General features: G+C 36.7%; 1 protein-coding gene across 24 annotated transcripts in view; it reads left to right on the forward strand.

The window, feature by feature from the left end:
- The window catches only part of GPHN (gephyrin), a 286,068-nt gene that overhangs the window by 255,323 nt on the left and 17,190 nt on the right, over positions 1-13,555 (forward strand). For 12 of the 24 annotated variants that reach the window (XM_048306432.1, XM_048306436.1, XM_048306437.1 and 9 more), the window contains 3 exons: positions 209-362; positions 2,172-2,293; positions 11,111-11,182. In XM_048306432.1, coding sequence (XP_048162389.1) covers positions 209-362; positions 2,172-2,293; positions 11,111-11,182 — 348 coding nt within the window. The remainder of the gene's footprint in view (positions 1-208; positions 363-2,171; positions 2,294-11,110; positions 11,183-13,555) is intronic. The other 12 variants (XM_048306438.1, XM_048306443.1, XM_048306445.1 and 9 more) reach the window with 1 other exon arrangement.

A 13,555-nucleotide genomic window follows, 5' to 3' on the forward strand; every position in this document is an offset into this window, starting at 1 on the left:
TCTGTATTTATTAAAATATCTCTGTAAGGAACAGAAGGGCTGATGATTTTTAAAGTAATTTTTTAATCATGAGTAGTACTGACATTTTGACAGTCTAACTAAGGAGTGTCCTTGGACACTCCTAACCTGGAGCAGGACCAATCAAGGAAAGGTACTTCGAATCTCATTCTGTTTCTGTGTCATGTTGTTTTTCTGTCCTGACTTTCAGACCCATAGGACATGACATTAAAAGAGGTGAATGTGTGCTGGCTAAAGGAACCCACATGGGTCCGTCTGAGATTGGTCTCTTAGCAACTGTTGGAGTAACGGAAGTAGAAGTTAACAAGTTTCCAGTGGTTGCAGTAATGTCAACAGGGAATGAGGTAAGAAACATTTGTTTAGAATTCTAGTCTGAAATACTACATTTTTTTGAGGCAGTATTTTGGATAGTGACTTCCACCCTATTCCCAAGCAGACTCACTTTTTGAACTGCAACTCGTGCTGACATGAGCTATTTTTGTGAGGGATCAACCCATAATCATCTGCTTGTGTTTTCTCCTTTAGGGGCTTTCTCACAGGTCTCACATTATCTTTGCCAAAATTTTGGTAATGTATCCAACTATGTGCCAGCTGCTTTCCTCCTGCCAGTCATGACTGAAGAGTAATTTCTTTTAAGCAACACTCCTCTATAGCTATAATACAAATGGCAGACAAGCTGTCTTTGAAAACTGAATAGTACTACCAAATGCCTTGCTGCAGTATTGTGCCTCAATGTTCTTTCTCATAGTAGCACATGTTGAAATGCAGACACTCTCATGTTGGTAGAACAGCAGGCCAGCTTTATAATTGTTTTAACTACATCAGAAAAATCAGGTTTAAGATTAACTTAATTTACTAATTTTACATATGTTGTGTGTTGACCCAGGCCAGCAACTGTGTCCTCTCACTTCTTCCAGCAGCAGGACAGAGAAAGAATAGGAAGAGCAAAACCTAAAGAACATGTGGGTTGAGATAAAGTCAGCTTGAAGTTTAAAGACAGCATGAAGTTTTGACTGTCCTTTAAGACAAACTTTCTGAAATCCAGCTACAAACATTAACTCAATAGCTGTATTTCATACAGCTTGAATATGTTCAATTTTGAAAACTTTTAATAGGTTGAATTTTGTCATCTGGTGTACAGAATCTTACCAGATTTCATAGCATAAACAGGGTGTGGCAAGCAGGAACCATACCACTAACTGAAGAATAAATCCATAGAGCTATAAGGATTATAGATGGTGATTTTCCTGATTAGTAACTTCCATGTGATTAAAGATTCTTGCATGTCATTAAAGGGTCCTTTACTGATGTGGACATTCTCTTTTGTAAAATGTCAAAGAGATCCTGTACAGTGGGTTTCTTAAATGTCCTGTGAAAGTCTTCACAGAAACAGAGTTGCAAGCCAAAGCATGAAGTTTACCCATGCTCCATTTTTCATTATTCTTACCTTACTACCTAATGCTGTGATTTTGACAGATACAGTCTTACTAGTAGTATTATTATTTACGTCCTGTCAATACTGTATTGTCCCTCTGTGTCCTACATAAGAATTTCTAATATATATAAAACATACATTTACATATGTATGTTTTGTAGTTTCACTTCCAAAATACATAACACATGTGAGGTAATTGCAATGATATACTATCTTGAGAGAAAGCTTTTCATCCAAAACAGTAATTGATACAACAACTAAGCATAAGGCTTCGGTCTATTATTCCAATGCAGATCGTTGTATTTAAAAGACATCTTTATTGGTAGGCAGACAATGAACTTCAAAATGTCCATTAATACCTTTAAATCTGGTTAACAACATCAATGAGATTTCCTTAAAACCATTTAAAGAGGAACAATAATGTGAAAACTTAAAAGTTTTTGTTTTGATTGGTAATGTCTGAGATTAGAAGCCACATACTCATAAGGGGTAAGAACATTTTGCAGACATGAACCAATAGAAACAAACTAAACAACACAAAGGACTGGACTAAACAAGCACATTACAGATCTTATTAATTTAAATTCACTAAATCACTTTATACGTGTTTCAGGATATGTGTCTAAAAATATCCTGTCCAACCCAAAGAAAAAAATTCTCACTTGTGTAAAGCACAGTATTCCAAGGAGACTGACTGAGAGTGTTTCTGGTTTTATAGCTGCTGAATCCTGAGGATGACCTCTTGCCAGGAAAGATTCGGGACAGTAACCGTTCAACTCTCCTAGCTACAATCCAAGAACATGGCTATCCAACAATCAATTTGGGAATTGTGGGTGATAAGTAAGTACCACATGTTAGTAAAGATGTCACTTCATATTCATGCGATGCACTTTATGGCATCCATGGGAAAAAGAAATAACAGAGAAAATGTCACTCATTACAAGTGTCACAGTGTTGTGACAAAGCACATCTTGGAGAAAGTATTTCACCCTTTTCATTAGAGCAAGAAATAAGTCTATCCTAATATTAGGACAAATATTTTGAAAAAAATTTTGTTTAATTTGTTTTGCATTCTGTTTGTTGAAAGAGATCATCCATTTACTGTTGCAAATTGAATTTATTGCTGCAGTATCCTTCCAAGCACTATACTTAAAACACATAAGGGGAGACAGTTCTACAGCAACTATACTTTTTTCTGGTCAAAAAAAGGGAGAAGGGAAGTTTCTCTCAGAGTTTGTTTTCCATGCCAAAATTAATTTAGAGTATAAAATTTTGTCATATTTTGAGTAACTGCCTTTTGAGGAAGGCCCCACTGCTGCATATTGCTCAACATTTCCAGAAATATGTGGAAGAATTTTTTTTTTTTTAACTTTACTGGTCTTTACTTTGATTGCCACAGAGTAGCACCCTATTGATCAGTCTTTCTGTTCATCTGACAGCAATCACTACTTGTTTCCCAGTGGTAGTGAAGTGACATCTCTTGAGAGCTCTAGGATAAGTGATTGAAGTGTTCTGCTTTTTGTCCTTCGCAAGACTGTGCGGTGACTGCCATCCATGGCTTGCGTTTCTCAGCATAACCTATTTCCTCAATTTATGGAGACCCAGAGGCTTTGAACAGGCTTTCTTGCTTTGCAGTTTGGGTAGAAAACCAACTGACAGATTTGGTTTGACAGGGTGTTGTCCAGGTTATCCTAGTGGGTAGTTAAAAAAAAAAAAAAATCCGAGATGACAGGGTCCCAGTCGGGGACTAAAAGGGAATCCAACCAGGTTACTATAAGGGAACAGGCATTTCAAACCCAGTCTTCCGTAAAGCAGTATTCAATATAAAACATCACTAGCTTGACAGAAAGTAAATGAATGGACCAACCACTGCATGGTTTTACAATAATTAAACCAACCTGCATGGTGGCTGCAGGAAACACAGTTGAATTTGAAGTACTCATACAGGGAATGTGACATCCCAGTTGTGATCTTAGGGAAGGCAAACCCTTCTGGATACTCTCACTGCATCCAGGTATCCCTTTTTGCTTCTCTAGCCTAGCAAAACACCACTGCAGTTCCAAATAGCAATAAATATCAAGCCCTCCTGCCCATGAATGCTTCCAGTTTCAGGTGGTGATGTCATACAAAGTCTAAATTCATGAGACTGTTCTTTCCAGGAATAGTATCTAAACGTTCTGGATGGCTAGAGCTCTCTATATTATAAGGACCTTTTTAAACTTTAAAACAAAGTAGCAATGTTTTCAAATAAATCTATTATATCCAGAGATCAGGTTCTAGATTTGAGTAGCTAAAAAAAAAGAAAACAGCCACAAAAAGTCTCTCAGCTCCTGAGAGTCATCTCTGTGTAGAGGGGATTGGCAGGGGTTTCCTTCAGCAAAATACTGTAGGTGGAACTTTTTACCACCTGCAGGACCAAAAGTAACAGCGACTGTTATCAACATTATTGTCAATGACAGCTTACATCCTGTCATTACCAGTGTGTTCATCCAACAGAAAAGATGCTTTCCCTGGTATTCCCCTCTGGAAAAACAAGAGTGTAAAGCTTGTTTGTCCTTTATGGTCTTGTCCGAATGAAATAGGTATAGTCTCAACTTTGCTGTAAAGTCAACGCTTAGGAGAGTTTAACTTAAGGTCATTTTGCAGAGCTATAGCTAGGTACTCCATTGCCTTCAGGAATTGTTTCTGTGACCTCCTAGGCATGGAGAGTCTGGGAAGATAAATAATCTTGAAAGCTCTCAATAATAAATGGCAAACAACTTTAGAATCATAGATTGATTTAGGTTGGAAAAGACCTTTAGGATCATCAAGTCCAACCAGCATTTCCAAGTCCACAACTAAACCATGTCCCTAGGTGCCATGTCTACATGTCTTTTAAATACCTTCAGGGATGGAAACTCCACCACTTCCCTGGGCAGCCTGTTCCAATGCTGGATGACCCTTTCAGTGACGAAATTTTTCCTAATACCCAATCTAAACCTCCCACGCTGCAACTTGAGGCATTTCCTCTCATCTTGTCACAAGTTACTTGGGAGAAGAGGCTGACCCACACCTGGCTACACCCTCCTTTCAGGTGGTTGTAGAGAGTGATAAGGTCTCCCCTGAGCCTCCTTTTCTCCAGGCTGAACAATTCCAGCTCCCTCAGGCACTTGTCATCAGATGTGTGCCCCAGACCCTTCAACAGCTTCACTGCTCTTCTTTGGAATGTCTTTCTTGTGGGGAGATGTGAGGCCCAAGAGAACTTTTTACTTTCCTATATCTTTTACAAACATATTTTGTGGCCCTTTTTTACTTGTCAGATGCTAGCTGAACACCAGGTAGCAAACAAATGTATCAGTCTAAGGAAGTGCCTGCAGCTTTGCTTTCAGTTATGAGAGAGGTTGATTCTTTTGAATCTTCACTATTAAAATAATCTCAGAGTCTTGAGATAGTATTACCTCAGCAAAGGTAGTAAGAGTTCTTTTTAAATGTTTGGTTTCCTGCTTTTTTTTTCTTGTTTCATGCTACCAAAGCAGCTTCTGCAGAGGTAGTTATTTTAGCCTCATAGAAAAGAAATAATGAGCCTCCAATTGCAGAGTGTACTTTGCAGTAAGTTTTGAAAGAATAATTCAGTACTGTTGACTTAGCTAAAAATCTTCTGCACCAGATACCAGGATTCAGTCTTAGCAAGTCTTCTGCTGTTCTTCCACACTCACATGCCCAATCTGTATCTTTGCAGCAAAATGCATCTGCAGTTCTCTTTCACTCAAAGGGAAAATCTGATTGTGTAAATCAGTTTGATAAGAAGTATGGTGTGATTTCATTACATAATAAAGCTACTAACAGTGTAGCCCATATGAATATTTCAGTACATGACTGATTTGATGGAGTACCATGGCACTTGAACAAGGAGACTTACCAGAAAGATGTTACAAAGGGTATGATTTTGACACTTTAGTTAGCATGTTTATAGAAGAGAGGAACAAGCCTTCAGTGTATTTTATGGTTTACTGAAGTTAAACCATAGATTGTGTTTGTGTGTGCTCATGTATATGTGCATTTTGTATGTATAATATGTATCCAGACATTGAAAAACAGAAAGATTTTATATGCTTGCAATATCTATTGGTGTAGTAAAAATACTGGCAAACATACTTTTCAGAAGGAAAAATTAAAAACTTGTACTTTTTTTTTATTGTGTCATGGTAACATATTTCTTCCTTCCCGTACTTTAGATTTGGGGTGGTTTTTTCCTATTTCCTTTTTTTAATACCATTTTCATGGGGTAAATTTTACTTCATTTTACTGGGAGTATCATTTCCTGTACACCATAAGCACTAATGGAGTTTGAGACAGCAGCTAATAGGGAGCACAGTTGAGTATTAAAATTGCTGTAGTGGGTCAAGGCTTTTAACAACCGTGGAAATCTTTCTCTTCAATCCTATTTGCAGATCTAATATTCAAGTATGAAAATTTTTTTAGAGTAGTATTTGCAAAGACAAACTTAGAGGTTATTATTCTATATCATTTCAGCATACAAATCGCTCAGAGGTGTTTAGGTAAAAATCCAGCTTGTCCAGCTGCTTCAAAGCCCTGGAGCATGATACATGTAAAGACATTCCAACAGAGAATGTGAAAGGATGGGGAAGCACACTGAATGTCTGATTTCTGAAGAGTAGTTAGAAGCATTTTAAAAATGCCTTTGCATATTAATCATACATGAAGTTACATTTTGAACTGACTACTCAAGTCTGACTTTGCCTACAGCTGTATTTTCATTTGAAACCAATATTTTATTTCTTTTGGGAGCATTTTAATTATTTCTGAGATTGTCACCATTGTTTCTGTTCTCATAAATTGTACATATCACTCAATATTCAAAATAAAAAACAGCAATTCCAAAACTCATAGATAAAGTTTACAGTTGAAATCCTAGAAGAAAGCAATAGGAGAAAAAAACAGACCTGGGAATGTGATACAGCTGAAGTTATGTCTGGCTAGAAGCCAAAATTTTCTCTATTTGTGTTCTTAGCACATAAAAGCCAAGCTGTTTGTAAAGCACACATCTCTGAGTAGAAATGGAAGATCTATCCATCTCCAGAGCTACTCCAAATACAAGAAACAAATGCAAAACTAAGGAAACAAGAACCCTTCTGATATTGTTGTTGCTGTTGTGTCTTACATTTTTTGTCTGAATCTCAGACTCAGATGCTAAAAAATAAAAAATACAACTGCCCAGTTAAAGCTGGTATTCCAATGTACTTTTGAATGTTGCCTCCTAATAACAAGACCAGATTAAAAGGGCTTCTAATTTCATTTGCTTTGCTTATAGTCTATGAAGAATTTGGTTTTTTGGAAACCAATGATAAAAATAAGTTGCATTTCTGATCTGATCTGTAGAAGTCTAATTATCAGGATATTTTTGTGTCTGATTATTTCATTTGTGTTGTTCTTTGTATTCCATTGTTTAAAGTGTAAACTTTAGCCCTAGCAAAATCTGCTGTAGTGTGGGCCTCTGTTTTACAAAGTCATCTTCCATTTTGACAGCTTTTCTTCTGTGAGAGACTTTCTTATTAAGCTTACTAAGGAATTTTTGTCACGTATGTAATGAATTCAATTTCCTCTCCTTTTACCTTTGTTTACATGAGTGCATTTTCCCCTTCTCTACATTCTTTTCCCTATTTTCTAATTCTCTTATCATTTTTTTCAGACATGTATAATATTTAATGCTTCCAACAGCATTTTCATTTATGAGCCTGTGACTTCACACTGGAGAGAGAAAGAAACTCTCTCTTGAGGAGAAAAATTTAGGAAATTCACTTTTTTTTCCTCACTTTCTTGAAAGATTTATCTGAATAGTTATTAAATCAGCAATTTATGAGAGCTTTCTACATTAGAAGTGTTTAGTCTCTTACTTGTATACCTCCCCTTTTTGGCATACTGTTGGACATAGAGCTCCTAAATGACAGGTAAACCTATTAAAAATCACCCTTGCTCCTGTAACAGCATTAATCTGTGATATCCCTAAAATAAAAGCTTTGATAGAGTCTCTTCATACTTAGAATGGATACTGAGACCTTACTGAAGGATTTGGTCTGCTTCAATTTTAGGTTTGCCATCCCAAAAAAAAAGGCTGAAATCTTGTGTACTTGTGTGGCTTGCCTGTAATTACCAGCATGGAGTGGAGGGAGGAGAGTGGAGAAACTGCTCCTACTCCAAAATTTCTCATGCAATATCAGCCTGATATATATCATTATATGAGTTAGAATATGAGTTCTGGGCAGAATCCAGGCACAGAATCCTAGTCTCTCCCTGCTCCAGTTTAATGCCCAGCTTGGGTAAAATCAAATATACTGTGAACAAAATTAGTAGCAGTAGTAGTAGTAGTATCATTTAACAAATGACTGCAAAAGAATGCTTGTTAGAGAAAAGGCCTTACATTAAATGTCACAATATTAAGTTTTTCTAAAGTAACTTCACTTCTAAATCTGCTCAAAGAACAATGATGTTATGAACTTTGATCATAGCCTAATGAATCCAGGGACACAGTGTAATGGTTTGAAGGTGATTCAGATGTGGAGGTCCTCTCCTTCATTGTGCCCTGTCAAGAATATTCTCCTTTTCAAGCAGAAATGTTTAATGTCTGTCACAATAACTCTTGATAATCATTAGGGAAATCTTCAAGTAAGTTGTCATATTGACAAGTCATCTAATGCACATATTCCGAAAACACAAAGGAACATCTGAGCCAAAACAGAGGTGAAAAAAGAACTTGTGAAATCGGACAGTGCAAGTCCCAGGGAATCTTCTGTACCAGTAAGAAGCTACATAGTGTGACAGGTAATAAAATTTCATGCTGTAGAGGTGACAGGTGCAAAGCTAATGCACAGCAGTGTGTCATTTTCCTAACTGTGTTCAACACAAGCATGGACTCCTTCCTGAATTAGCGTTTTTAGAATCACTGCTCAGTAGTAGCACATGACAGTAAAGAGCAGATAATAAAGAGGACAGAATACTTTGAAAATCCTGTCTTTGGAAACAGAGGGAATCTATCTGTTGGAGGGAAATAAAAATTACTGGGTTTTATGGTCTATTTTTGAGGCACAGGTTAACAATTTTTAAAGTACTTGAAGATGTAAGTTCTGTTTTCAAGAGAACTTCAGCTTCTAGAGGCCAAAGTATCATTCATTTAAATGACTTCCAACCTTTTTAATGCCTAGAGCATATATAGGAATAATTAGAGTTCCCAAGTCACTGAGAAATTTTTGAGGTTTGAAATTGTACTAATGCCCAAAAAGAAAATAATGAAAACTAATAAAGGCAGTAGATACAGAACAATCAAAGAAGTGGTGAACACTGAAGATGGGTCATTGTGTCACCAATAGGAATCACTTACAAAACTGGGCTAAGTATATTGTTAATACAGCCAAGTATGAATTGATATATAGAGGATTAAAGAATATAACTAAAATTTACAGGATGGAGGATTATATCCTAAGAAATAAGGATTTAGGAAAAGATTTGAGAATCATCTAAATAGAAGTTCTAGCATACTTATAAAGGGCTAATCTCCTATAGAATTAGAAGGTTATTTTTGACCTTACCTTTGTATTCCCAAGGCAAGAACCATTCAATTTCTCAAGTAGTTGAAAGATGGACTGCGTACTCAAGTAATAGTAGAACTCAGTCTGTTTAGTTCAACAGATATTCTTACAAGATCACTTGATTGCCTTCCAGTAATACTGAGCCACATGGAGAATAAACTGAATAAAGTTTCTGTTTCAGCACCAATGCCTATATATTCAAGTTAGACTAATTCAGACACTAAGTAAAGCATAATTTTAACAGTGATAGTAATTAGTTATTAGGAAACTATATCAAATGCTTTGATATTCATTTCAAAGTGAGATTGGATATTTATTTACAATTCAAACAGAAGCAAGTTCAGGGAGGTTCTCAGACTATTCTAAATACTAAAATAATTTTTAAAAATGAGTATTATTTCTCCTGGTCACAAATAATCTCTTAAGTATTATTTCAGAGAATTAAATTAATTATCTTGTTATTCTGAGTACAAAATCAGAAGACCAGTACCAGCAGAAATTACACAACAGAGCTTAGCATCGTGCTGGAAAAGATTTTAGATTTTTGAGACTGCTGTCTGTAATGTTGATGGTCAAACCAGAAGCTGGGATCATTCATGAAATCTGAAAGTCTTTTGTTTGTCACTTCATGACACAGGGGACCCTATTTTGAGAAATAAAGATTGACGTTGTACTCTGGCAATGAATAGAAGAGCAAATGAGGGATTTAAGCTATTTTAGAAAATGGCTTTCTTGGGAAGCCTGTCAGAAAGAAATGGACATCTAATCTTTTAACCTGAATAATTTGAATATTTTTCCATCACTTCCTATCGGTATTAGTATGCATTCAATATGACAGACCCTCTTTATGAAGTATGAGGAGAAACTTGGCATGGATTTACAAGGTGATAAAAGAGGATTTTAGATTTCATGTTAGCAGTGACTGTGGGCACATGTAACAGTAGTGCAGGGACATTGGTCCAGTCTTCTCCTCACATTCCCCAGTCAGACAGGACATACATGTGCACAAAAGTGATCTTTGAAATGCCAGACTGAAGCTGCCTTGTGCAGGATCAGCTGGCCCTGGACTGGGGAGGGAGATTGACTTGTTATTGTTAACTGTCCAGCCAGCTGATAAGAAGAAATGGCTCAAGAGTCACATAACGATGACTGATGACATGGTCCATTTCAATCATGAATATCTGATTTCAGGTTTTTTTAAAAGATATATTTATAAATCTTCATGTCCAATGAAGATTTTTTACATTTTACGTTTAATTGTCCTACATTTAAGAGTGTAAAAACATAATTTCTATTTATTTCATATTTCTGTTACAAAGGACACTATCTAAAAATAGTTTTTTCACAGAAAAACTGACTTGGAAGAAGTATATGTGAAAGGTAATACTGCTTTCATAAATTGGGAATTCATTAATTGTTTTAAATAAGGTCCTGATTTGTAACTTTCTCAGTTTTGGACATTTTTTCTAATCCTGCCTCTTGCAGTAGGGTATGAAGCTTCTCATGAATGAAGTGGCATCTTTACTGACTATGGAGTTATAAAATTAGGATAATTACAGCTCTTTCCCCCTTGTAGTTAAGAGGGTGACAGTTATTATGCCTTGAGACCTATTTCCTGAATAAGAAGCTAAAAGTGTGAGTAAAAATGTTTCCATGGGGCCCATCTCCAAGTATTTTCCCAATTTTTTGTGGTCCTCCTTCCAAAATGTCAAGTTGTTTAACACTTCATTTTGCTTTGTTTGGAAGTCAAGAGTAAAGAAGTTTCTCCGTAGACACTGCAAAGAAAGATTAACTCTGTTTTGTTGGCATGCCCAGTTGAACCTAAATCCTTCCATAACTTTGCTCATCATTCCTTGTGAGAAGCCCATCCAAACTGTAATAGAAAGATATTCCCGTGCACACCCTTTCTCTCCCATTGGCTGGCCTTGCAAAGAGGAAGCATTTCCCATGGTGATTTTGAATATCCAGAGCCACCAAGGGGGACACAGCTGGGCACAGAGCTTCCCTTTGACCCCAGGAGACTCTCTCCTTCCCTGGCTCTTTATTATACCCCTTCTGCTTCCTTTACCCTCAGGAAGCCAGATGTTTTTAAAGAAGAAGGGACACAGAGCTTCCAGAACACTGCGGAGACAGGCCTACCAGATTGGTGAGCACTGTTTTTAAACCACTTGGGACGTTGAGGCACGTGCATGCTCACAGGCAGGCTCAGCCAGGTGTCTGTCAGGGCAGAGCTTGGAGCACAGATCCAACCAACATTTGCCGTACAGGAGCAGATGGTGTTTGATTCTGTCCATTAAGTAGCACTGCCTTTTCAGTTAAGTTCTTATGCACCAGTGCACTGTAGACTTACATGGCTCCACAACATTGATAAAATTAGAATGTTTACACTACTTATCAGTAGCAGCAAACATCTTTATCCATCAAGGCTTTTACCATTTAAAAACTGAGCAAATTAGGAAAAAACCTGTTTGAAGGTAGCAGTGGAGTCCGGGGAAGTCACCGTTATGATTCTTCGGTCATAATAGGAGTTGGACTTCAATGATCCTTGTGGGTCCCTTCCAACTCAGGATGTTCTACGAGTCTATGATTCTACATACTTGGTTTTCCACCACTGTGCTGATCATCTCTAAAGCAGGCTAGCTGGAACATTCAGGAAATCTCTAAACTATGCACTACACTTTTTTCTCAAAATACATATGCAATTATATGCTACGTCTTACTTAGGGAGATGGCTTAATAATACAGATTAATTTTCAGAACTTGCCCTCTAACACAGACAGGCCCAAGGAGCAGGAGTGATAACAGAGGGAGAGTAAACCACCTGTCATTTCCTCCACTAAAAAACAGAAAAATTTAGTTTCTATAGTTTAATTCATGTGGGAAATAAAAATACGTAGAAAAGGAACGAAAATCCTATCGAAGGTTAGTACCTGAAGACTCCAGATGGGAGGATCCTCACTGGGGTAAATGGGCCCATTTTTATAAGAGGTTGGAGGATTGGGTTACAGCTTAATGTTTGCTTTGCATACTGGAAAAACAAATTTCTGTTCTCATTACTGAGTCAATCTGCCATATCCATAGCTTTCAGAAAACGTGTTCTTGTTTAGCAATTAGTTTTTCATCCTGAAGCCAGGTTGTTATAAATCTAGTTTTTCTTCATGTAATGGACTAAAGAGACCAACCCATTAGAACCCTTTGCTATACTACACATCACAAAAAAATTTATGAGAACCTGCAGTATTTAAAATGTTTTAAATTAATGTGAAGAACATGATACAGACTGTCTGCTTTATCTGAAATTACTTAAAAGATGGAATCTACCAGTAGGTGATGGACTTGGAATTCCTCGTACAAGTCAGTTCACACCTCACTGCTACTTAAACGTTAAATTTGCCTTTGGGCTCTTCTAAGCAGTGTGAGGGAGCATGAGCAATATGAAAATGCTTCTGCTTCCAGAGCAGGAGAAAAGTCAATGTGCATTTTTTAATGTTAAATACATCTTTGTGTTTCAAGGAATATGGTCCAGTATTGTAGAGACAAATGAAGTTCTAGTTCCTTCCACTGACTAGCAGCTGTCAAAAAATTGAGTTGCTGGTCTCAAACAGGATAAGTTTCTCAGTTCCTTCTCTTTGCTCATTTCTAATACTGTAGTTTACTCTTGTTGGGGAATTTGTAATTTTTTTAGTGAACAAAAATCGATGTCATATTTCATTAGATATTTTCTAAAAAATAACTATTTGTTTTAGGACACAGCTGATGACAGAGAATTTTAAAAGGTCTTTCCATATTGTCTCTAATCTGTGGCTTCCAAGTCATTTTTGTTCTGGAGACAGACATTTTTCCAAGTGATTAAGTTGTGATTCTGTAAAAGGTGGAGCTTCCTAGAGAAAGCCTTCATTTTGAGGCATTGCTTCTAGGGACTGCATTTCTACCTGTCATAGAGACATCTATACTGTAGATCAATAGCAGTTACACCAGTTTACAGGGGGGATGAATTTACTTTAAATTCCTTTTAAATTTATTTAAAATTTGCTCTTACAATTGAAGCTAAAGTAAAAAGGGAAGAAATTCTGTGATAACAATGCCATTTCACCATTTTTCAGATTTGGTGATATTATTTGCTATCTGTTAACAACTGGCACTAAGTACATCCATCATATATTTTATTTTCAGTTGTGTAAGTATAAGCCAATTCTCATATTTCATGAGAGCTCTGATTGAAATAATTCAGAACCACAGGGCCCTTCAGAGTCACCAGTGCACTGACATCTTTACTGATGAGCAATGTCTTTGGCATTGATTATTGTATTGTGTGGTGTAATCTGCAGTCATATTATTTCAACCCAGCTACAACTGTTGAATATTTTCAACTCCAAAAGTGAAAATTTTTCTGTGAATCCATATTGACTCACTTCCTTTGTAAGAAGGAAGATAAAATAAAAATCTTTACTGGTGTAATCCCATCCAATTTCTTAGAAAAACTAATGGATTTCTGGTGAGTGTACTGATAAGGTTCATT

The sequence above is a fragment of the Corvus hawaiiensis genome, chromosome 6 (assembly GCF_020740725.1).
Source record: "Corvus hawaiiensis isolate bCorHaw1 chromosome 6, bCorHaw1.pri.cur, whole genome shotgun sequence".
Taxonomy (NCBI): domain Eukaryota; kingdom Metazoa; phylum Chordata; class Aves; order Passeriformes; family Corvidae; genus Corvus; species Corvus hawaiiensis.